The sequence below is a fragment of the Eulemur rufifrons genome, chromosome 2 (assembly GCF_041146395.1).
Source record: "Eulemur rufifrons isolate Redbay chromosome 2, OSU_ERuf_1, whole genome shotgun sequence".
NCBI classification, from domain to species: domain Eukaryota; kingdom Metazoa; phylum Chordata; class Mammalia; order Primates; family Lemuridae; genus Eulemur; species Eulemur rufifrons.
The window spans coordinates 58,395,823-58,422,609 of NC_090984.1; the positions used below are offsets into that span (position 1 = coordinate 58,395,823).

A 26,787-nucleotide genomic window follows, 5' to 3' on the forward strand; every position below is an offset into this window, starting at 1 on the left:
AAATGGTTTTTGGCTTTTTATGATCAAAAAGTTTAAATACTTAAAGCCATCATGTCTTTAGGACACTGTCTCAGAAAATTCACAAATATGTGGAAACTAAACAACACATTCCTGAACAAGCAATGGGTCAAAGAATGAATTAAGAGGAAAAATGTAAAAATCCTGAGAAAAAGAAAATGGAAACACGACATACTAAAACTATGGGAGGCAGCAAAAGCAGTTCTAAGAGGGAAATTTATAGCAATAAATACCTTTATTAAGAAAAAAAAGAAAGATCCCAAATAACATAATTTTATACATTAGGGAACTAGAAAAAGAAGAACAAACTAAGCCCAAAGTCAGCAGAAGGAGGGAAATAATAAAAGTCAGTGCAGAAATAAATGAAATGGAGACTAGAAATATAATAGAAAAGATCAATGAAATTAGTAGTTGGGTTTTTGGAAAGATAAACTAAATTGACAAACCTTTAGCTGAACTAAGAAAAAAAGAGGAGACTCAAATAAAATTATAAATGAAAGAGGGGGCGTTACAACTGATACTACAGAAATACAGAGATCATAGGAGACTATGAACAATTAAATGCCAACAAATTTTATAACCTAGAAGAAATGGATAAATTCTTAGAAAAATACAACTGCCAAGACTGAATCACAAAGAAACAGAAAATCTGGACAGTTCAATAATGAGTAAGGAGATTGAATCAGTAATAAAAAGTCTCCCATGAAAGAAAAGCCTAGTACGTGATTGCTTCGCTAGTGAATTCTAGCAAATATTTAAAGAATTAACAACAACGTTTCTCAAAGTCTTCCAAAAAAATTGTAGAGTCCAACATTATCCTGATACCAAAGCCGGACAAGGACGCTACAAGAAAAGAAAATTATAAGTCAATATCTCTTATGAACATAGATGCAAAAATCCTCAACAAAATATTAGCAAACCAAATTCAACAGCACATTAGAATGTCATTTTCCGCCCATCCACCTTCTTCGTATCACTGGTGTGTACTCAAGTATTCAAAGCACATAATTCCCGAAAATTTTAACTTACAGTCTAAAGGAGACATTTGTCATTTTTTGAGCTGCTCAGCATCCATCCCTCCTCTGAACTACACCCAGTTTCCTTTCAGGGAATTAATATGTCCCTTTGTGTTTAGAGGTGTTTGTGGCAAGTGTTTTGGAAACCCCTAGAAGCAGATCCTTCCCAGTTTCCTCTGGACTGAGGGAAAAAATTGTGATCTATGATTGGACAATCAGACACTACTCAGGGTCCCTGTCTCTGGAGTGAGTGAATCAAGGATTGGAGGAACTGTTGGAGGAATTCATCATTTCAAGGGCAGCATCAATGGCAGTAGCATTTGTATCAGACTGATCTAATATGAAACAATTACTGTGGTTTTGGTTCCTGCTTTTTTTTTCTTTAGAGAAAGGGTCTTGCTCTGTTGCCTAGGCTGGAGTACATTGGTGCAATCATAGCTCACTGCAGCCTCGAACTCCTGGGCTCGAGTGAGCCTCTAGCCTTGGCCTCCCAAAACGCTAGGATTAGAGGAGTCAGCCACCATGCCTGACCCTGGTTCCTGGTTCTTTATTCTGTGCCATCATAAATCTGGTTCCCTGCCTCCTTCCTTGCTTGAGTCTGCAACTAACTTTCCAATGAATTCCCTTTTGGATGAGAGGCTCAGTATCAGTTTCTGTTGTTTGAGACAAAATATCTGCCCTAATACACAGCCTTATCTTGTGGTCCAGCCAGTTATACTTCGTGCAGATGGAAATAAATAGGTTTGGCATCGTCAATTTTCTTCAGCAAGCAGCAGCACAGAGTTAGTTACTAGCTCTGGTTCCATTATAGTCCTAATCTCATTTGAGAATGTTTGGCTAGAGCAAGACTAGAAGCAATCATGCTCTCTGCTTATTAGGCTAGATTCTTTTTGTCTTTGCTTATTCAGTAAAATTATGCACATTGGGAATTTCCATGAGAGAATGCTGACTGGGTTTAATTTGTTTAGGAAACAAAATAGTGTGTCTATTTTCTTTCTGACTCTTATGAAGTCTGTTTTCTCTAGGATTTAAAATTAAATGTTGCATCATTTCAAAGGACTCTTGCATAAAGAATAAATTGTGATGTAAGTCAAGGTTATGGATAATATTCACCTTAAAAATGAAATCCAGTATTATTGAGGAAGAAGTACCAATGGAAGTTAGACTGTGACTATTAGGATATTTTATTCAGTGAAGCTAAAAATTTTGGTTCTGGCCATGCCTTAGCCTGTTTTGTACCGCTACAACAAAATACTACAGACTGGGTAATTTATAAAGAACAGAAATTCATTTCTCACAGTTCTGGAGTCTGGGAAGTTCAAGATGAAGGTGCCGTCATCTGGTGAGGGTTTTCTTGCCGAGTCCTCACGTTGGCAGAAGAGCAGAACAATCTAGCTGAATGCTGCATGAAGCCTCTTTTATGAGGGACTTAATCTCACTCACAAGGCAGTAGCCCTCACAACCGAATTGCCTTTTAAAGGCCTCACTTCTTAATACTATCACTTTGGGAACATCTGAATTTTGGAGGGGACATATTCAAATCGCAGCAGGCCCTCCCTTCGGGAATCTAGTTGGTTGAGGCCAGTTTCTGAATTTGCTATGCCATATTAGACACCAGGAGAAATCTGTGTAAATAATCTTTGTTTTATTTCTATCGTTCTATTTCTAAAAGGTATTTAGATCAGATTGGCTATTCTGGATAGAAGAGATACATTATGATTGTTTTCATTTTTTAAATTGTACTTTACCATACTCATAAATATATTGTGTATCATATAATCCCAAGATTGATGATAGGACATGGCCCAGATGAAATGGTTCATACATACCCAGGATAGCCCACGAGCAGAATTTCTTCAGCTCATGTATAGAAAGTTGGGTTTTAGAGGGTGTCGTGGAGATTCACAAAAGCTTAATGGGACTCTCATTCACTCAGATAGTATAATTAAAATCTATGTACCTCCAAGTCAAGATAGGTGTCTAGAAGAATGATTTTCCAGTGCCCCTCTCCTTGGTCAGTGAAGGGGAATAGAAGCTCTTGCCCCTAAGCATTCGTTTATACCAACCAAGATAAATCGGAAGTTTATTTCTGATTGTAAAGACAGGGATGAGGAATGGGAGGAGACTAACAGACCGGATGGTGACAAAATGTGCCAAGAACAGTGGACACTCTGTCTACCATCCCCATCATTACTCCTTATCTCATTTTCAGAAAGTTTTAAGCAATAGTAATACAAAGAAGTTAAGAAGTTTGAAAAAAAAAAAGAGATAAATTTTTACTTAAACTGGACAGATAAATTTTTTATCATATGATTCTCCAGCCTTTTTCTGAGATGGTGTATTCTCAGATCCTGCTACTTCTACTGGAAAGGGAGGAAAAAAATTGTGGATAATTGTGACTGTGCCAGACAGTGAGAAATTGTTTATAGTTTTGTGAACACTGGTGTCTAAGCTAAAGAAAACATGTGGGAATTCACACAAATAACATCAGACAATTGAAAAGTACTTTGGGGAGTTTGCTTCCCTAAATATTTTGTCCTGAGATGTCCCCTATCTGGATCTACTCCTTCATGGTCCCATGTGTTGTGTCGTATGGAAAGAACAAGACAAGTGAAATACCTACAAATATAGTGTTGGAAAGATGTATTGTGCACATGTCTCAATGGGATTTGAGTTCTCTTTGTGTGCCAAATTATGTCACAAGAAAGAAAGTTCCAAATTTGGAAACCACACATAACCATACCAGAGCCACTACACTAGAATGAAGCACTTTATTCTTTCTGCTAAACTAGAGAATCACATGAATGTGTCTTTGGGGCACACTTCAGGCAACCATTTCCTGTTCCTCTTGGTGCTGGTCATCTTTTCATTGCAGGCATTTATACACACAACACATTCAAAACATGCTGAATTATGTGACCTGTGTGAAACCACATCTCAGAGAACTATCTGTGAACCCAGCCCATGTTGCCTTTGAGTGGTATTGGGGGGAAAAGAGAGGGAGGTGGATGATTAAAATGAATAGAATCAAAATTTACCAGGATTATATCCTCCCACCCTAACCTCTTAGAGAATACTCTGCTACGATGGTGGAAGAAAGACACCTTTCTGGTGGATGATGTTTATCTGTTAGTCAAGTGAGACTATATCATCTACACCATCAGGAATAAATTCTTGGGTTTCATTTTTCCAGCGACAAGTGATAAGAGCATGTCCTTTCCTGTAAATAGATTCATAGAGACAGCTTGGCATGCTGTCTCCTTCCGTCAAATTACAATACACTCCTTCTATTTTTCGACCGCTTAGCCTACATCTTTTAATTCCATTCTTACATAGCGCTATTGGCTGGCTACAGAGCATTTTCAAGTACTCATATGACACATAGAGGAAGTAATGTTTTATCACACACTGGAACCTATAATGAACATTTCTCATCCTCATTTCATCAGAACAATAATTGTCATCAATTAAAGGTCTTTCAGGTTCAGCGATGAACATCTGTAGGATTTTTTTTTGGGTGGGTGCTCTGGTAGGCCCTGTACCCCTAACTTCCTCCAAATATTCTAAAAATTCTTCACTTATATTACCATACGAAGAGAACTGGAGGGCTCCCCCTTGAAGCTGCAGTGGCTGCTGCAGCAGTAGCAGCAGAAGCAGTAGGTGCCTGATGACCAGAGTCCTCATCCTTCTTCTGTGGAGAACAAAAGTGATGAGATATGTTCTTTTGTGATAGTATGTTAGCTTCTATGTCCTGGGCAGGGTCCATTCCTGTTCCTGTTCTGAGCTGTAAGACTTTAAAATAACTGTAAGTGACAATTCAGAATCTGTTTAAATAACTCTAAAATATTGACTAAAAAATGACCTTACCAGGTGTATATTGGCCCTGAAGACTGTGAATAAGGGAAGGAAAGGTGAAAGAAAGAAGAAGACAGGGAAAGAAAGACAGGAGAGAAAGTGTGTGTGTGGGAGAGAAAGAGCGAAAGAGAGAGGGAGAGAGGGAGAGAGGGATGGAGGAAGGAAGAGAGAGGAAGAGGAGGGAACAGGGAAAAGGAGAGAAGGAAGGACACAAGAATGATGAAAGGAGAGATGAAGGTAGAAGGAAGGAGACAGGAGATCTAGACAGCTGTGGGGAGAGAGGGGGGAGGCAGAGAAGAGGCGCACGTGTTCCTTCCACCTGGAACAAATACATCTTGTCCCTTCATAACTTCCACTGAAAAGAGTCCTAAGTGATGCACCCTCCCCTCCTTAACATCCTTCTTTGCTAAGGAAAATTCTTCAACATACGACTTTCTTTCTCTTCTTGCTCATAGATGCCCTTGGAGGAGAGGTCGAGCGAGGTGTATAGCACCCAAGTAAACAAGGTGCTAAGCTTCTTTTTGTGTCTGTTTTTTCCTTTGCCTCATTGCCTGATACTGCTTAGTGCATTTTGCAACTATGCCTAGTCTTACCTCTTGGCATAGTTCTCCCACTAAGGTACATCACTTAGTTCTGCTTTTCTCATTCATTTGTTTCTTCTCTTAGGTAGACTTCATAGTTTCTGCTATGATCAAATTTTTGTATCCCTTCAACTCTTTCCTTACTGTGTGCCTATCTGCAACTATGGCCACCTCATCATCAGAGACTTCACAGTCATTACATGACTTCTCTGTGTGTCTCCATGTCTCTTCACCTGCAGTAGGCTGCACTAATATGTCCCCAATACTTTAAAAAGCTATGAGCAAGTGTCTTTGCTATGTAAACGTGTAATGCTAAGCAGATGACATACATTAAAAATTATTTTAAAAAGAAAATGAAAATATCAATGTGGTACATATTAATGATATTATGCTGCATGGTAAATTATGATAACTAATTTCTTTTTTTTGAGACAGAGTCTCACTCTCTTGCCTGGGCTAGAGTGCCGTGGCATGAGCCTAGCTCACAGCAACCTCAAACTCCTGGGCTCACGCAATCCTCCTGCCTCAGCCTCCCGAGTAGCTGGGACTACAGGCACGCACCACCATGCCTGGCTAATTTTTTTTCTACTTTTTTTTTTTTTAGTTGTTTGGATAATTTCTTTCTATTTTTAGTAGAGACAGGGTCTTGCTCTTGCTCAGGCTGGTCTCGAACTCCTGAGCTCAAGCAATCCTCCCACCTCAGCCTCCCAGAGTGCTAGGATTACAGGCGTGAGCCACCGTGCCCGGCCGCGATAACTAATTTTTAAAAAACTTTCCTTACAGGCTCCTGAGCAGTAGTAACATGTCTAAGGAATTCAGTGCACAGTCTCCTCTTTAGTAGAATATCTTTCATAGAGAAGTCTTGGGCTTATTTATCATTTCCTATTCTTATTGCAAATCTGACTGTTTCTCATTAATTTTTGAAGGAGCTTTTCTCTTAGAGAAAGGCAAGTACCTTAGGTCTAAGGTCTAAGAAGCCTGGAGAGTAGCCTTCTAGGCCTGTCTTTGCCTCCTGTGGTCTACTTACCGTATTCAGTCCTTGCGTTGTCTGTCCTTCAGAGAACAGATGTTTCAAAAGCTGGGGAGATCCTAATACTGGGGATATTGCCCTTCAGTGAGAGGGCAGAATCCTGGAGTTAGGAAGAGAGAAGAACAAATTTTGTCAGCTCATAAATACTTTGTCGGGGTCAACCTAAAATAAAAATAATGACAACATAGATAACAAAATGAGCAGTCATATGCCATGTACTGTGCTAAGGACTTTGTATACATTACTGTCAGCATCCAAACAACCAGAGAATAAAGGCACTGTTTTGTTGTCATTGTTGCTGTTAGCATGTCCTCCAACCTGAGTGATTCTCTAACAGTTGTAACCCAGAGTCCCTAGTCTATATGTGACGGAGATGGAGGTGGAGAGCTGTCGCTGATTTTAGGTTTGGATTTTAATCTTGTGAGTAGTGAAGTCTAGAGAATTGTAGAGATAAAGAAAGGTGGATGTTGGGGGACACAACAGGAAGTGGAGACAATAGGAAAGTTCAGCGTACGAGTGCAGAGAATAGGACAAAAAAGAAAAAAATTGTCTGACATGGTAATGTGAGAGTGGGCACTCTGGTGTGAAACCATGTTCATAACCGGTTCTTCCCACCCTTGCTTTCACACTCTCCTCAGTGTCCTCCAGGGAGTCTTTTCAGAAGAATGATCTCAGCACACATGCCCATAATGAGAACGGGGAGCCTCTGTAACATCTTCGGCTTGGACAGCACATACATGAATAGCAGGGTTCAGGGTCCTGTGGTCCTGCCCTTTGTCCATACAGCAGCCGGGCTACAGGACTGAGGACACACACAGGGCATGCTTTATATTTATAATAAAATATTTAGAACATATATAATACGTTGCAAATTCAGTGCTGATGAGAGTATAATAAGGTGGCCAATCATGCATTTCTGATCAAAAAGAAATTGTTACAATCCTTTTGAAGGAAAAAGATGGCAGATATTTAAAAAGTTTTAAAAGCCAGATGCTTTTTTACAGAATATTTTAATACCTAGAATTCTAAGCTGAGGAAATAATGAGAGTGCAATAATTTATGTGTTAAGATGGACAGCAAGGTTTATCTAAGAAAGACAAAGATTGAAAATGTATATGTCTAATAATATGGGAAAGATGTAATTGGTTCTGATATGTTAATAGCAATAGCAATAATATACACATCAATAATGGCCATTTTAATAAGAACTAGTATTTATTAAGACAGTAATCTATATTTGTGAAATTATAGAGACTTAGCATGAGCTTTTATTTTTGTGAGGCAGAGTCTCACTCTGTTGCCTGGGCTAGAGTGCCGTGGCATCAGCCTAGCTCACAGCAACCTCAAACTCCTGGGCTTAAGCAATCCTTCTGCCTCAGCCTCCTGAGTAGCTGGGACTACAGGCATGCGCCACCATGCAGGGCTAATTTTGGCTAATTTTTTTCTATATATATTTTTAGCTGTCCAGATAATTTCTTTCTATTTTTAGTAGAGGCAGGGTCTTGCTCTTGCTCAAGCTGGTCTCGAACTCCTGACCTTGAGCGATCCTCCTGCCTCGGCCTCCCAGAGTGCTAGGATTACAGGCATGAGCCACTGCGCCTGGCCTAGAATGGGCTTTTTCCAGAATTTGCAAATGTATTAATCAATGAAATTTTAGAGATATGAAATATTTTGTGCTATAATATCATAGTAGTAGGACTGTCTGACAGTGAGAAATCCCAAACAAATTACCTTAAACATAAGAGGTACTACATAAACTCACAGAAGATGGAAGTCCAAGAGGTATAGCAGGAGCAAAAAATGAAATTCTTCACTAGACTCTTGTTCACTCTCTCCTGCTCTGCTCTCCTTTGTATGCTAACTTCATTCTCGTGTAGAATCTCTCCATGTAATGACAGAGTCAATCATGGTCACTTTTGTAGCCTTGTATGTAGGGTCACAATGGGAGGAAGTGCCTTCCCCTCCCACCTTCACCCAATGTGGAAAATAACTCTTCTGATTGGCTGTGCGTCTGTCACATGAATAAATTCAGGGATGTGGGGTCCTCTGATTGGTCAGCCTGAAATGCATATCCTTCCTTGAAAAGTAAAGGCAAAACTACACAGTTAAAACCTAGCAGAATCCCAATTGGTGACAGAAGGGCTGTTCTCTACTACGCAAAAAGGAATGGAGACCACATATAAAGGTAGCAAAGCACACTGCAAATGAATGGGGGAAAATCAAAACACTGTATCTATAGCATGATCTAGATTAACGGAAATATAGATTACATGGGGGAAAACAGAACAAATAAAAGAAAATCTTAATGAAGTGTTATTTCTGAGTGATATATTTCTGGTTAATTTTTTATTCTTATCTTTAAAGCTGTCAATTTTACAGATTCACACAAACTAACAACAAAATGTCATTGAAGAAATGAAGTTTTGGCCAGGTGCAGTGGCTCACGCCTGTAATCCCAGCACTCTGGGAGGGCGAGGTGGGTGGATCGTTTGAGCTCAGGAGTTCGAGACCAGCCTGAGCAAGAGCAAGACCCTGTCTCTACTAAAAATAGAAAGAAATTATATTGACAACTAAAAATATATACAGAAAAAATTAGCCGGGCATGGTGGCACATGCCTGTAGTACCAGTTACTCGGAAGGCTGAGGCAGGAGGATTGTGTGAGCCCAGGAGTTTGAGGTTGTTGTGAGCTAGGCTGACACCATGGCACTCTAGCCCGGGCAACAGAGTGAGACTCTGTCAACAACAACAACAAAAAAAAAAGACCCAAAGGTATGACAACTTCTTGTGTTATAAAAATAAAGAAGTACTCCCTTTCTTTTCCAGTCTTTCACAGCAATAAAAACAAAATGCCAATACCTTAATTACAAGGCATAAAATGCCAATTTATACATTATCCTACTTAACTGGTTCCCTAATAAATCTTTGTAATGCATAAAAGATATATGTTCCCTTATATAAGGGACTCCTAAAAGATGAGTTACATGGAAGTTATTGTTTAAAGTACATGTTTTTTTTTTTTTTTTTGAGACAGAGTCTCACTCTGTTGCCCAGGCTAGAGTGAGTGCCGTGGCGTCAGCCTAGCTCACAGCAACCTCAAACTCCTGAGCTCAAGCGATCCTCCTGTCTCAGCCTCCCCAGTAGCTGGGACTACAGGCATGCACCACCATGCCCGCTAATTTTTTCTATATATATATTTTTAGCTGTCCATATAATTTCTTTCTATTTTTAGTAGAGGTGGGGTCTCGCTCTTGCTCAGGCTGGTCTCGAACTCCTGAGCTCAAACGATCTGCCCACCTCGGCCTCCCAGAGTGCTAGGATTACAGGCGTGAGCCACCGCGCCCGGCCTAAAGTACATGTTTTTCCCTACTTCTAGTTACCAACCTCGGCCATTCATGCTCTCTGCCCTCTCAGGAACAAAATCCAGCTTAGCGAACTTCTATATCCCACTTGCAGGTAGAAGTGGCCATTTGAGTAAATCCTAACCATGAGATATAATCAGAAATGCTCATTTGTAGGACTTCCAAGAAGACTCTGTAAAAGAAAGGGAGATCCCTTTGGTCCTATGAAGCTTTCTCCTGATATTGGTCTGGAATGTGTGTCTTGACTGAAATTTCAGCTGCAATCTCATCCCAAGAGTGTCCTTGAGAACAGAAACCACACTCTGAGGCTGGCACAGTGGACCCTGTGAGCCCAGGTTCCCGGTGAAAACATGGGTACCTGTGCCAGTCCCTGAGTGCCTTACCTCCAGATTTTTTTTTTACATGAGGAAGAAGATTTTCAGCCTTCTTTAAGCTACTGATACTTTGTTTTCCATTTTATCTGGTAATAAATTGTTGAATCCCATCCAAACAGATATAGACAAAAAGTATTACGCAGGAAACAAGCAATAATTACTACACAGAAAACATCATTGAAAGCAATGATGTTCTCTTCAGGTTTTCTAAGGTCTGTGTTGTAACCCTGGGTATGGGATAAATTTAGCTCCTTATACTGGTCTGCAGTTTTCTTTTTTTGTTACATCCTTTCCTAGCTTTGGTATCAGGGTGATACTGGTTTTGTACAATGAGTTAGAGACAATTTCCTCCTTCTCAGTCTTTTGGAATAGTTTCAGTAGGATTGGCCGTAGTTCTTTGTAAGTCTGGTAGAATTTGGCTGTGATCTATCTTGTCCTGAGATTTTTTTTGTGGGGAATTTTTTTTATGACTGATTCAATCTCGCTACTCATTGTTGGTCTGTCTATTCAGGAGATGTATTTCTTCCTGGTTCAATCTCAGGAGGTTGTATATTTTCACAAATTGATTCATTTCCTCTAGGTTTTCTAGTTTGTGAGTGTATGGTTATTCATAATAGTGACTAATGACCTTTTCATTTCTGTAGTGTCAGTTATAATGTCTCCTTTTTCATTTCTGATTGTGTTTATTTGGCTCTTCTCTCCTCTAGGTCAGTCTATCTAGTGGTTAATCAATTTTGATTATCTTTTCAAAGAATTCATTTTTCATTTAATTGATCCTTTGTATTTTTTCATCCCATTTCATTTAATTCCGCTCTGATCTTTGTTCTTTCTTCTCTTCTGCTAATTTTGAGTTGGGTTTGTTCTTTTTTTTTTTTTGAGACAGAGTCTCACTCTGTTGCCCGGGCTAGAGTGAGTGCCGTGGCGTCAGTATAGCTCACAGCAACCTCAAACTCCTGGGCTTAAGCGATCCTACTGCCTCAGCCTCCCGAGTAGCTGGGACTACAGGCATGCACTACCATGCCCGGCTAATTTTTTGTATATATATATTTTAGTTGTCCATATAATTTCTTTCTATTTTTAGTAGAGACGGGGTCTCACTCTTGCTCAGGCTGGTCTTGAACTCCTGACCTCGAGCGATCCACCCGCCTCGGCCTCCCAGAGTGCTAGGATTACAGGCGTGAGCCACCGTGCCCAGCCTGTTCTTTTTTTTCTTGAGGTACAATGTTAGGTTGTTAATTTGTGATCTTTCTATTTTTTTATGCAGGCATTCCATGCTATAAAATTTCCTGTTGGCACTGCTTTTTCTGTATCCCATAGATTTTGGTATGCTGTGTTTTTATTTTAATTCATCTGAAAAAAATTTTAACTTTTGTCTTTATTTTTTCATTTACCCAGTGATCATTCTGGAGCATGCTTAATTTCCAGGTATTTGTATAGTTTTTGAAGTTCCTCTTTTTATTGATTTCTAGGTTTATTCCACTGTGATCTGAGAAGCTCCTGATATGATTTTGATTTTTTTTAAGTTTGTAAAGACTTGTTTCAGGGCCCAAACTGTGGTCTATCTTGGATAATGTTCCATGTGCTGATAAAAAGAATGTATATTCCAATTTGTTGGGTGGAATGTCTGTAAATGTCTGTTAAATCCAATTGGTCTAAAGCCCAATATTTCCTTGTTGATTTTCTGTCTCAGCATTCTGTTTAGTGCTGTGAATGAGGTGTTGAAGTCCCCCACTATAATTGTGTTGCTATCTTTCTTTTTCTTTAGCTTTAGTAATATTTGTTTTGTGAATCTGGGTGCTCTGATGTTGGATGCACATATATTTAGGATCATTATATCCTCTTGCTGAATTGATACTCTTATAATTGTATAAGGAACTTCTGTGGCTTTTTTTTTTTTACAGTTTTTGATTTAAAGTCTGTTTTATCTGATATAAGTATGGCTACTCCTGCTAACTTTTGGTTTCTGTTTGTGTGGAGTATCTTTTTCTACCCCTTTACTTGTAGTCTATATCTGCCTTTATGGGTAAAGTAAGTTTCTTGTAAGCACCATACAGTTGTATCATGTTTTCTTATCCATTCTGCCAATCTATATCTTTTATTTATTTATTTTATTTATTTTTTTTTTTTTTTGAGACAGAGTCTCACTCTGTTGCCCAGGCTACAGTGAGTGCCATGGCGTCAGCCTAGCTCACAGCAACCTCAAACTCCTGAGCTCAAGCGATCCTCCTGTCTCAGCTTCCCGAGTAGCTGGGACTACAGGCATGCGCCACCATGCCCGGCTAATTTTTTCTATATATATTTTTAGCTGTCCATATAATTTCTTTCTATTTTTAGTAGAGGTGGGGTCTCGCTCTTGCTCAGGCTGGTCTTGAACTCCTGAGCTCAAACGATCCGCCCACCTCGGCCTCCCAGAGTGCTAGGATTACAGGCGTGAGCCACCGCGCCCGGCCCCAATCTATATCTTTTAAATGAAGCATTTAATCCATGTATATTCAAGGTTAATATTGATATTTGAGACTTTGTTCTTACCATATTGTTAATTGACTTCTTACTGTTTTATAAATTCTTTGTTTCCTTCTTTTACCCCATCTTTTTGTCTCTGTGGTTTGCTGAACTTCTGTCATGTTGCCATTTAATTCCTTCATTTTCTTCTTTTATGTGATTGTTTTATTAGACCTTTGAGTTTTATGTTTTTGTATGTTTTCATTTTCATGTTTAAGACACCTTTGAGCATTTCCTGTAGTGCTGGTCTAGTGGGGATGAATCTCTCAGTGTTTGCTTGTCTGGGAAAGACTTTATTTCTCCTTCATTTATAAAGCTTATTCTGGCAGGATAAAAAATTCTTGGATGATAGTTTTTTTTCTTTTGGCTCTTTAAAAAATGCCATCCCATTCTCTTCTGGCCTGTAAAGTTTCCACTGAGAAGTCTGTTATTAGTCTGATGTGGTTTCCTTTATAGATGGCTGGATACTTTTCTCTTGCTAATTTTATTTTATTTTAGATTTGGTATATGTTTCTTATTTGCTTGCAGTCTACCCTGTGGCTTTTCATCTTGGGCTAATGAAAGAGAAATGAATATGAAATCATCACATGCAGGATATGTGACCTATGGAGATTTACTGCTACCTCAGAACAGATGCATATCCCAAGTAGAGATTGTTAGAAAGTTTTCTTAGGAAAAAATCAAGTTTCTGGTAGTTTAAGCTCACTATCCCAGCACCTCTATTTGGAGTATATTCTTTTTTTTTTTTTTTTAAATTTCAGAATATTATGGGAGCATACAAGTTTTGGTTAAACAATTTGTTTTTGTACAGTTTGAGTCAAAGTTATAAGTGTGCTCTCTTGCTAATTTTAAAATTCTCTTTTTCATTTTGACTTTAGTCATTCTGATTATTATATGCCATGGTGAAGTCCTTTTTGCAATATGTTTGCCTCAGGATCCTTGGGCCACCTGTATCTGACTGCCTAATTCTCTTGCTAGTACTGGGAAGTTTTCATTGATTATTTCCTTAAATAGGTTTTCTAAACTTTTTGATGTCTCTCACCCCTTGGGAATACTGATAATTCATAAGTTTGGTTCCTTTATGTAGTTCCAGATGACTTTAAGACTTTGCTCATTCTTTTTTATTCTTTTGTTCTTATTTTTGTCTGACTAGATTATTTCAAAAGACCTGTCTTCATATTCTGATATTCTTTCTTCTGCTTGGTCTAGTCTATCCTTGAAGCTTTTGAATGTGGTTTTATTTCCTTCAATGAATTTTTCAGCTCCAGAATTTCTGTTGTTGTTGCTTTTTTTTTAAGATATCTATCTCCTTGACAAATTTCTCATCATATCCTGAATTGATTTTCTGATTTCTTTATATTGGTTTTCAGATTTCTCTTGTATTTCATTGAACTTCTTTAGAATCAGTATTTAGAATTTTTTCTTTTTTTTACTGAAGAAGAAATTATCTTTTTTTAATGGTGGTAAATATATGTAATATAAAGTTTGCCATTTTAGCCATGTTTAAGTGTACAATTCAGGAGCATTAAGAACATTCACAGGGTCATGCAGGCATCACCACTATGCACCTCTAGTACCTTTTTGTGATGAAAAACTGAAGCTCTGTACCCATTAAAAATAACTCCCCATTCCACTCTCCCCCTAGCCCCTGGCAACAACCATTCTACTTCTTATCTTTGTGAATTTGACTAAACTAGGTACCTCATATAAGTAACCTCATACAATATTTTTCCTTTGAGAACTGGCTTATTTCACTTAGCATAATGTGCTCATGATGGAAAAACATGCACCACATGTACTCGCTATCAAATTGGTACTAACCGATCAACACTAAGGTGCTCACACAGTAGTAATACTCCCTGGGTGCTGGTCTGGTGGAGGAGTGGAGGGAGTGGGGAGGGTAAACTCACAGCTAATGGAAACGGGGCACACTGTATGGGGGAAGGATACGCTTGTAGCCCTGGGTTGGAGGAGTCATATGCAATTCATGTAACAAAAATGTTTGTACCCTCATAATATTCTGAATTAAAAAAAAAATGAAATACTTAGCAATAGATTTAACCAAGGTGGTGCAAGACTTGTACACTAAAAACTATTATACGAACATTGCTACAAGAGATTAAAGAATTAAATAAGCAGAAAAACATTATTATTCATGAACTGAAAGACTTAATATTGTTAAGATGGTAATATTTCCCAAATTGATCTAAAGGTTCAATGCAATCCTTATCAAAATCCCAATGACAGGTTTTTGATGTAGATGGAAAAGTCAATACTAAAATTCACATGGAATATTTAGAATTCTTTATCTGGCATTATGATGAATTCTTTTTGATTGGGATTCATTGCTGGACATTTGATTGGGATTCATTGTGGTCCTTTTGTTGTATCATATTTCCTTGTTTTTTCATGTTTTCCGTGTCCTTCCATTGATACCTGTGCATCTGATGTAGCAGTCAATTGTTATGAGTTTTTGAAATTACTTTAAAAGAGAATTTTTTCCTGAAGATGTATATATGTTTTTGGTTGAGTAGGACACCTTGGCTTTGATTTTGGGTGCCTGCACTAGTGTGATCTTTGTATGATTTCTTAGGCAGTACACGGGGTCATTGGCATCTGTGATTTCCTTAGTGGCTTAGGAAATTGTTATTAGTTGAGGCTGTGGTGAAGTTTTGCTGGGGACTTAAATGCCAGCTGAGCCAGTCTTTGGGCCCCAGTGGTGGAAGCAGTGGGCTTAGTATACCTGATTTTGGGCCCCAGAGCAACTTATGCTGGCAGGGGTATTGGTGTGTCTTGGAGGGCCAATTATCAGGTCTTCAGGTGGATTTCTCAGAATTTAGTAACTGGAGCAGAGGGCCACATATGTTGGTGGGTTCTCAGGCCCCTGGGCAGTTGGAGTGATGTGGGAGGTGGCAGTAGCAGTGCTGGAGCCATCCACTGGGACCCAAATGGTCTGTGTTGGTGTTACTGATAGCTGCAATGGAGTGGGCAGGATAGTCTCCAGTCCCACAGCTGCCAGGAACAGGGTGGTGGGTATTTTCCTAAGTGTGCTCAGGAGAGCTTGGTCTCCCCTGTCCCTTCCTGACTGGATGGCACTGCAGCCTTGTCACCTTGAACTCAACCTGAGGGCAGGGTGCAGCCCAGTGTTAAAATCTCAAAATGTCACCAGCTGTGGGCTTGAAATGAAAGATGGCAAGCCCAGAGCAGGGCAGTGGGGACCTTCTCAGGGGTGCATGAGAATACCTGGGCTCCTCTTTCCCTCCTCCGAGATGCACAATGGCTGCAGGCATGCCCGCAGTTCTCTGGTGTCTAGGCTTTCAGAATGGTGCCTGGCTCATGCTACACTAGTCTGAGACGCCTGTGGGATTCCACATGGGTTTTCTTTTTGGAGCAGTGTCTTTGTGCAGTCTCTAACAACTCCCTGTGTTAGTCCCAAGACCTACATGGGTCAGGGGATTCTCTTGTAGGCAAGATCATAAAAGCTCATCTCAGAGGGTGGAGCCCTGGGGGCTTCTCTCTTACTGTTTCTCCACATGCAGCAGCTTCTCTTGGCTCTTTGCCAGTCTTCAGCCAGCCAAGTTGCCCTGAACCCTCTCCTTACTCACTTTTGGTCCTCCCCATTGCTTCTCTGGTGAATCCTAGCATTCTCTCTTATATATACTAAGCTTTTCCATATATATATATATACTTGAGACAAAGTTTAATTTATAAATTAGGCACATAAAAAGATTAACAATAATAAAATACAGCAATTATAACAATATACTTTTATAAAAGGTATTTAAAACTTATGAATTATTTCTGGAACATTTTCACATCATAATTGATTACAGGTCACTGAAACTACGGAAAGCAAGCAAAACCAGGGATAAGGGAGGATGACTACTGTGTATTTCTCTTTTCTTTCTTTCTTTTTCTTTTTTTCTTTCTTTCTTTCTTTTTTTTTTTTTTTTGATTCGGAGTCTCACTCTGTTGCCCGGGCTAGAGTGAGTGCCGCGGCGTCAGCCTAGCTCACAGCAACTTCAAACTCCTGGGCTCAAGCAATCCTTGTGCCTCAGCCTTCCAAGTGGCTGGGACTACAGGCATGTGCCACCATGCCCGGCTAATGTTTTCTATATATTTTTAGTTGACCATATAATTTCTTTCTGTTTTTAGTAGAGACGGGGTCTCGCTCTTGCTCGGGCTGGTCTCGAACTCCTGACCTTGAGTGATCCTCCCACCTCAGCCTCCCAGAGTGCTAGGATTACAGGCGTGAGCCACTGCACCCAGCCTCTTTTCTTTTCTTTCTTTCCTTCTTTTTCTCTCTTCCCTCCCTCTTTCTTTCTTTCTTTTCCCTCCCTTCCCCCTTCCTTCCTTCCTTCCTTCCTTCCTTCCTTCCTTTGTTTGACAGAGTCTCATTCTGTTGCCCCAAGTAGAGAGCAGTGGCCTCATTATAGCTCACTGTAACCTCCAACTTCTCAGCTTAAGCGATCCTCCTGCCTGAGCCTCCCAGGTAGCTGGGACTGCAGGTGCCCACCACAACACCTGGCTAATTTTTTAATTTTTAGTAGAGATGGGGTCTTGCTCTTGCTCAGGCTGGTCTCGAACTCTTGAGCTCAAGCAATCCTTTCTCCTCAGCTTCCCAGAGTGCTAGGATTACAGGCATGAGCCACCACGCCAGGTCCCATATATGAACCTTTTCTAGGTTCAAATGCCTATTCAACTACTCTAGGCCTACATTAACATGGCTTTCAACTTTTATAATTTATGGGCAGGTGAGTGTCTGACATGAGGAATAAAAGTTTTAATGTATGAACAAATTTTTGAATGGTGGGACAAAATTTTACGTCAGTATAATTTGCCACACATTGGTTGATACTCGTAGGCATCATCATACTGCACAATCATCAGGCACAAAAGGAAGCAGTTCATAGAAAATGATTATATTAAGTATGATATTTTGTAAAGACAGCTGAGCACTTCTGGAGTTTCCTAGAGGAAGACAAGGGGAACTTAGCAGAATAGGGAGCTGCTCAGCGGCATCCTCTGAAAGGACTTCATGTGAACCTAGTGGGGAGTCCAGCAGTTAGTGCTGCTCTTTTCCTTTCCCACCTGGGTAACTCAGACCCACATGTTCCACAGGCCCTGTATTAACACGTGGACTACTCCCACAGGGGCTGAAACCAGGACATACTTAATGTCAGCCTTTGAGTGAGAGTCTTACAATTGGCCTGGCTCCAGAAATCTGTCCAAATTGTCACTCTACAACTGGACAGTGAATGTGAATGCCAGACACATAGAGAAGAACACATAAAGTTGAATGGTGCAAAGCTTAAAAAGAAAAGAAAATAGAGGAGTCACAGCAGGACACAAAAGGGAGATGTGTATTGAGGGCACACTCTAGTCAAGAGGAGAGAATATGGGCCTGGCGTGGTGACTCATGCCTATAATCCTAGCACTCTGGGAGGCCGAGGCGGGAGGATCATTCAAGGTCAGGAGTTTGAGACCAGCCTGAGCAACAGTGGGACCCCCGTCTCTAGTAAAAATAGAAAGAAATTATCTGGCCAACTAAAAATATATAGAGAAAAAATTAGCCGGGCATGGTGGCGCATGCCTGTAGTCCCAGCTACTCGGGAGGCTGAGGCAGGAGGATCGCTTAAGCCCAGGGGTTTGAGGTTGCTGTGAGCTAGGCTGATGCCACGGCACTCTAGCCTGGGCAACAGAGTGAGACTCTGTCTCGGAAAAAAAAAAAAAGAAGTCAAGAGGAGAGAATATGAAAGTTCAATGAGGAAGGGATAGAAATGGGTCAAAGGGCAAAGGTTAAGGGAGGGGATGTGAGGGCCATCACACTCTGTGTGGGCATGTTCAACATCCATCCTCCCAACCCTGCCCTCTACCCGCATATTCCACCTCTAACCAGCCCTACCTTCTGTACCCAGGAGAGCTCTCAGGAGGGGAATTTAATATGAAAGGTCAGAAAAGCTCAGCGCATATTCCGTTACAGGAGAACATGGAGTCCCTGGAACCGCCTGAGCTGGGGAGAGCAAGGCGAGAACAGGCACAGCAGCATGTCCCAGAGCTCTCACGTGCTCAGGGCTCTTATGGCCCTGTCCTTTGACCCTAGGCAAGATAAGTCCCAGAGCCTACTGAGGCCTCCAATGAGGACCCGACCTCAAAGACCACCAGGGCCAGAACTCTTACCTAAATGATGTCTAAGAGAAAGGGGTAGTGTCAACAGGGAGATAAAGCAGACAACTGTGCAGAGGACCTGGAAACCAGAATGAGGCTTAGCTCACCTTGCTTTCCAGAAAGACAGCACATGTGCCAATTTGCTTTCCCAGGAGGAGTGCATGAGAATGTCTCAGTCCTGTACCTATGCCAGCACTATGTCATATATTTAATATTATTTCTACTGATTGGGTAGGTAAAATACGATGGCACATTGGTTTTATTTATATTACATTCAGTAGAAAGGAAAAAATTTTCAAGTCTTTAACAACCATTTATTTATTTATTTATTTTTTATTTATTTATTTATTTTTTTTTGAGACAGAGTGTCGCTTTGTTGCCCTGGCTAGAATGAGTGCCGTGGCGTCAGCCTAGCTCACAGCAACCTCAAACTCCTGGGCTTAAGCGATCCTACTGCCTCAGCCTCCCGAGTAGCTGGGATTACAGACATGCGCCACCATGCCCGGCTAATTTTTTCTATATAGATTTTTAGTTGGCCATATAATTTCTTTCTATTTTTGGTAGAGACGGGGTCTCGCTCTTGCTCAGGCTGGTCTTGAACTCCTGACCTCAAGCGATCCACCCGCCTCGGCCTCCCAGAGTGCTAGGATTACAGGCATGAGCCACCGCGCCCGGCCTTTAACAACCATTTATATCTTCTTTGGTTAATTTTTTGTTTGTGCCTCTTGTTTATTTTTCTGTAGGGTACGTTCATTTTTTTCTGATTACACTGATAGACCTCTTTTGATATTAAATATATCAACTCTTTATAGATTGGGAAAAAATTTTAATTGTGTACTTTAATTGTGTACAGAGCACAGTGCTCTGATTTAGTCAAAATTAATATAATAATAACAATAGCTACCATTTAATCCTCAAAACAATCCTGTGGGGTCAAGTTTATTCAGCAGCATTCCACTATTATCTTTCTGTATGGTTATGAGCAAGTTTGCTTTTTTCTTGTCAAATAAAAATGAGTGGTTAGGATGGGCACAGTGGCTCACTCCTGCAATCCTAGCACTCTGGGAGGCTGAGGCAGGAGGATCACTTGAGGTCAAGAGTTCAAGACCAGCCTGAGCAAGAGTGAGTCCCTTGTCTCTACTAAAAATACAGACAGTGCCAGTAGTCCCAGCTACTCGGGAGGCTGAGGCAGGAGGATCACTTGAGCCCAAGAGTTTAAGGTTGCTGTGAGCTAGGCTGACGCCACAGCACTCTACTCAGGGCAACAGGGTGAGACTCTGTCTCAAAAATAAAATAAAATAAAATAAAATAAAATAAGTGAGTGGCTAAAAGTATGGCCTATGGAATTAGACTGTCCTTGCTTCCTACTGGAAGACGAGCACTCCACGTCCTGCACTTTTTCCATGTGTGATCTTGTATGTTGCCTAACATCTTTGTATTTCTGTTTCTTTATCACTAAAGCAGGAATAATAATATCTACTTCATGGGGGGGGGGTTGAGAACAAAAAGAGAATATGTATATCTTAGGCTAGTTCCTGGCACATCATAAAATCTCAATTTTTGTTATTGCTATTGTTGCTATTACCGATAAATAGCCTTGTGATGATTGTTGTATATGATTTTGAAAAAATTTAGCATACTTCGCAAACGTGAAGGATTAAGGACTTAAAACAGGCATTTTATCCCAAACCTGCCAGTTATCTGGAGGAAAAAGGATGCATTTCACATGTGTGATGCCTCTTTCAACTTGTCAGCCACTGTTTTGGAAACATGAGCGCCTTTCAGTGCCTTGTGTTTGTTCATAGATGTATCCTATGGCTTGGAACTTTCAGGCTAAAGAGACTGCCTTGCTAGTTCTGGGAGACTGTGGCAAGTAGAGGCTCCTTGAGTTAAACTGAATTATTTTGCCTCGGTGCTGTCTTCAAAAGCTCTGAATGCACAGGCAGCAACATTTTTTCCCTCATTAGGACTAGAATGGTCTATGACTGAAAGAAAGATTTTATTTCATTTAATGTAGTGGTGTTCAAACTTTGGAGCACATCAGCAAACCTAACACACTTGTAAAAGACCCCTCTGCTATAGTCCTATCTCTGGTCTGTAGAACCCAAACTTCTGGGATTAGGGTTCAGGGATTTGTATTTAATAACAGCTCCTGAAGTTATTATATTTGTTAGGGTAAGGCTAAGCTCATGGGATACAATTTCAGAGTATAGTAGGTTAAAAAATATAAATATTTCTTTTTCTTCCATGTAACAGTCTCAAAGCGAGCAGTCCAGGTTAGCAAAATAACTGCTTAACAGTTATTCGGGGATGTGGCTCCCTTCCATTTTGCTGTTCCCAGGCCATTCTTGGGACATGATCATCATTTCACCATTTTCATGATTAAAGTTGGGGAACACTCATGTCCACTTTGGGGATCTAGCTGTTGAGAAGAAAAAAAAAGCACAGAGGAGTCCAGTCCAATGTCATAAGACCTGAACTTGGATGTGGCACCTGTCACCCTGATCAGAGAGCCCAGGAAAGGAAGTCTGGCTGGGCACTCTGTACCTCACTTAACTTCTGTCCCTTTGAGAGCACGGAGGGTTTATTTGGGTGAACAGCCTGAAGACTTTGCCACAGGGATCCTGACGCATACCTAAGTCTGAGAACGCAGATCTAATCCAACTGTTTCCTTGTGTAGATGAGGAAACTGAATCCCAGTGAGGACAAATGACTTTTGGAGAGCATGGGGAGGCCTGCTTCACAGAATATATGAGAATTTATCTGTGATGTTACAATGGATCTCTTTCTTTCAGGATCATTTTGGGCACTTGAAGCCAGGGATTTGCTTTCACTTTAGGATTGCTGCTTAAAAGAAATTTAGTACCCATTATGTTGGGAAAATAGAGGGAATGGTTAGACACAAGAGGAGTACTTCTCTTACGCTAAATAACCCCTCTCAACATCTCTTTCACAAACCTATGATTCCATTCTCAACTTCCTTTCCCTACCTGACTCTCCCTTCCATGGCCCTTTTACAATTGGATTTGTCCCCTTTGTCACTTCATTTCATGCCCTCAAATTTTTCCTTTCAGGTACAGGGATATAACATACATCTACCTCTCACTTATTTTTCTAACAATTGTAAAAGACATTTGTTGCACCATTGCTAGTCAGATGAGTTTGTGTGATCGAGTGGGCTGAGATAACAGAATGAGAAAGGAGAAAGGAAGCATTGAGATAAGCCTACCCCAGGAGTGAAGACAAGTTGCAGCAAATTCTGTGGATGCTGAAGAGGGTAGCCCCAAAATGACAGAGACACTTGCTGGAGACAGGTTAGGTAAGATGAGAATGGAGCGTTGGGGGCCTTGAAAGTCAGCCTGAGAAAAAAGGAGCCCTCTATGGTTTGGGAGCAGAAAAGAGACATTATAAAAACTTAGTATTTTAACATGTGAAATCCCCTGCCCAACGTCCTTATGAGGGACCTTAGGATGCACATGATGTCAAAGAGGTGACAGCCTTCAAGGGTGAGAAGTGCTAGCTCTGAGGGGCACTAACAGTTCGTGGCACCTCCACATTTGGCATCCTTTAGACCTCCTAGTATGGATCCTGGATGCCATAGACCCTGGGAAATCAGGGCTCCAAAGGGCTGGGACCCAGAGCTCCTGCTTCTTTCAGAGAAGTGGAAAGTTTTGGTCTTAACTAAGCCTCTTCAAAGGGCACTCCTGGTCTAGAAAGAGGTATCTATTCTGAGTATTTTCTCCTCTCTTTTGGTGAGCGAGAAAATCAGTACTTAATTCCAAACTAGGCAGGGTTTGCTTCTTCTTACACATTATAAAAAATCTCTCCGAGCACTTAAATAGTTATTGTCTCTGGGGCTGACATGCCCCTCAACCAGAACCGGAAATCCTACTATAGGAAAGAAGTTGCTCAAATCTGAACTAAATTTGAACCCAGAGGAGACTGCTTAAACCATTCTACTGTGGATGGAACCCACCCTTCCATTTGGTGAGTGGGTGGTAGCATCAGAGTTGCCACATGAAACTATCCCTGGGGTAGAACTTGAGCACATCCCCTTCCTGGGTCCTGGGTTTTCCTCCTACAGAGATGAGACCTTTGGGACCCAGGTATTTTCCTCCATCAATCACTCTCTCCTCTGGCTGCCAAGTGAAAATCGAGTGCTAATTACATACTTGTTGGCAAAATCCACAGTGATTATTTATTTAAGCTGCCAGCACACTGACAAGGAAAACCCAGCTAAAAGGTACTAAAATGTTCCTGTAATGCTGCATATTGGTTGATTGTCCGAGTTTTGCAGTTCCAATATAATGAGAATCTTGCACCAAATATGATCAATGCTGGGGAAACTAACACATACAGAGTTTATGTACAATAAGAAAAATGTTCCTGTGACACACATTCATTTACATGCATTTATTTAAAATTAGAACATTAAGAAAGAGTGGCTTCAGGAGGGAAGGAAGATGAATAGAGGGAACAGATCATGTAGGCACAAATCAATAAACAAGATGACTGCTCATACTTTATGCAGAATGTTGAACCATGAAGACTTCCAAATAAATAATTGATAGTGGAAAAGTTGACTAAAATATCAGAAAAACATTCATGCTGAAAACCAATCCTGCCTGGTACTTGGCATAGACTTCTTATTCTTATCTTTCTGCCTTATCTATTTCTCCATGGCTTGCCATTCCTCTCCATAGCCCCAGGGTATCAAGACTTTGCTTGAGAAAAAAGTTGCAATAAGAGCTGTATTTCTTATCTTACCATCAACCTGTAAGATGGGGATGAGGGTGGAGGAATGGAGACTGCATAAGGCTGGAGCTGTGGACACTGAGAACACCTGCTAAGCCAAAAGATCTTTTTCCTCTGGCAACTGCTAAAGGACAGGCAGACTCCTTGTGTGGGTGAGTGCTCATGCGTGTGTGCACACATCAATGTGCACACTTCTTTGAAGGGAAGCAATGATACTAGTATTTCTCTCACTCATTTATTATTTTTCTGAATGCCTCACTGGCAGTACAATTAACTCTTAATTATTCATACTGGTTTGGGGCCTTCTCTCCTTAATTTTGCCCAGTTAAGTGGACTCAGCCTCTTGGCTTTATAGTACAGCTAGGGTGGAATTCAATTTGGCTCAGAAGAAAAGTGTGTGTGTGTGAGAGAGAGAGAGAGAGAGAGAGAGAGAAAGAGAGAGAGAGAGAATCTGTACTCCAGGATCAGTTATAAATTTTAATTGAATTATTCACAATTTTGGATTTTTCAGTCTTTCAGTTAGTAAATAAGCAAGAATTTACTATAGTGCTAAAGGGTAGATCTGAATAATGGAAGGAAAGGAAAAAAATGAACATGAATATGTCCTTCTTTAGTTAGACCCCAGTCTCAAAGCTCTGTAGGATTTACAACTTAGAGCCACTAACCAACCAGCTCATTAGAGAATGACCTGTCAGCACTGTCAACATTTTCTTTAATGAAGTAACACCGTGGTATTGGCATCTGGGGAGTTGTTTGTCTGTGGTGAGCTGGCACATAGTATTCTCCAGTTCTGGACTCTCACAGCAGCATATGCCACGATTGTGTCCAAACTTGCAGCTTGGGGCCTTGTGGACCCCATGGATCACTTCCAAAGAGCCATGGATGAAGTTACTGCTCAACTTGCATGACCCATTAACTTCTGAAACTTTTCTCCAAACTGTCATGTCATTGCAACACTCCTTGCCATCACCTGAACTGTTTCCCTTGGGGACACTATAATGTAATCTTCTGAATGTCAATGATGGGAAAGATATAATATCCTTGGATGTGCTGAGGCTGGTATTTTTATCTAACAGGGTGAAGTTCATTAATACCTCAATGATCTGTTTTTCTTGGTCACTTTTTGCCATGTCATGTTGCATCTCTTCCTCTGTAATTCTTCTTTAATTATCTCCATTACGCTTTCTGAAACTCCTGCAAGCACCAACCCCAGGCTGAGTAGCAGAAGAGAGAAGGTTTCCATCTCAGATCTGGTGTAATCCCTTCTGCAGTAGAGATAAAAATAGGGAGCGGGGAGAAGGGAACAGGTAAATTCGCACCTAACAGGTACAGTGCATACTAGGTGGGAATAACTTTGACTCAAATGATACAAATGCAATTTATGTGTATATCTACCAAAACGTTTGTATCCCCATAATATTGTGAAATAAAAAAGTAAATAAATAAAATTTAAAAAAAGAAAAGATTATAAATGAGAACATTAAGATTGGTCTCTTTTCTTTTCTTTTTTTTTTGGGGGGGACAGAGTGTCACTTTGTTGCCCTGGCTAGAGTGAGTGCCGTGGCATCAGCCTAGCTCACAGCAACCTCAAACTCCTGGGCTTAAGCAAGCCTTCTGCCTCAGCCTCCCAAGTAGCTGGGACTACAGCCATGCACCACCATGCCCAGCTAATTTTTAATATATATTTTTAGTTGTCCGTATAATTTCTTTCTATTTTTTAGTAGAGACGGGGTCTTGCTCTTGCTCAGCCTGGTCTCAAACTCCCGACTTCCAGCGATCCTCCCGCCTCGGCCTCCCAGAGGCCTAGGATTACAGGCATGAGCCACCGTGCCCGGCCCACCTTTCTTATTCTTAATGTCTGCTCCTCCTTAGACGCCCTCCGTTCCTAGACCAGTATCCTTAATGGATTTTGCTTCATGGAAACCCCAAAATGTGCTGTTCTTCCCTTTGTTTACCTCTCATCTGGACAATAAGCAAAGTGCATGCTGTGGAGCATGAGTAAAAAATAATAGTTCATCAAAATGTTTATTTCATTGAAAATCCTTTATTATATATTAATTTACTTATTCACTTAAAAATGCATACTGATTATTACTTAAGTGGCAAGCACTAGGCATTGAGGATGGAATCAAAAATGAGAGAATGCCTAAAATATTATGCATTTCAATATGAAAATGCTCAGACACTACTACACTAAAGCATATTATTGAAGTGGTAAGTTGCTTGTACCTACTTATAATATACATATTCTAATAGGAGAAGAAAGGCAACCTTAACAATTGAATATTTTCAAATATTTAATATTTTGAAATAGATCTAAGTAAGCTTATTTTTATATATAATTATAGTGAATGTTCCGTTTCTTGAAATTTACAATCTAGCTGTTGGAAAATATATAAAGTCTCTGAATCTACTTTTATGGGGGAAGGTTTTCCTAAATTCTAAACCTCATTTTGGATCAAGCCTATTTTACTTCTTTTGATAGGACTAGAGGCACTCTCCAGAGGCTCTAAGTTGCTGGAGGTTATCTCCTTTGATCTCTCAAGAAAAGCTTGATACTGTTTACTAGATTTTGTAATCTTCCAACCATGAAAACTGAGGCATAATATTTATTCTCATACTTAATGCAAATTATAGAATTACTGCACCAAGTACAGTAAGAAATTAATTTTTGTTGTTGTTGTTGTTAAGACAGAGTCTCACCCTGTCACCCTGGGTAGAGGGAAGTGTCATCATCGTAGCTCACTGCAACCTCCAACTTCTGGGCTTAAGTGATCCTCTTGTTTCAGCCTTTTGAGTAGCTGGGACTACAGATGCCTGCCACAACACCCAGCTCATTTTTCTATTTTTAGGAGAGACGGTGTCTTGCTCTTGTTCAGGCTGGTCTTGAACTCCTGAGCTCAAGCAATCCTTCCATCTTGGCATCCCAAAGTGCTAGGATTACCGGCGTGAGCCACTGTGTCCAGCCTGAATCATTGTTTTATTATCTTCATAAAAATATGGTTGTTCACAGGCATCAAGTTTCTAATTTCTTTCTTTCTTTCTTTCTTTTTTTTTTTTTGAGACAGAGTCTCGCTCTGTTGCCTGGGCTACAGTGCCATGGCGTCAAGCTCACAGCAACCTCAAAC

At 40.4% G+C, this 26,787-nt stretch overlaps 1 protein-coding gene across 1 annotated transcript; it reads right to left on the minus strand.

Moving 5' to 3' along the window:
- Positions 1 to 24,303: 24,303 nt before the first annotated feature.
- Positions 24,304 to 24,902, minus strand: RNASE11 (ribonuclease A family member 11 (inactive)). Its single transcript, XM_069462865.1, is given in 2 exon segments — positions 24,304 to 24,815; positions 24,818 to 24,902. Coding segments are annotated over 2 exon segments (597 nt in total).
- Positions 24,903 to 26,787: the final 1,885 nt, after the last annotated feature.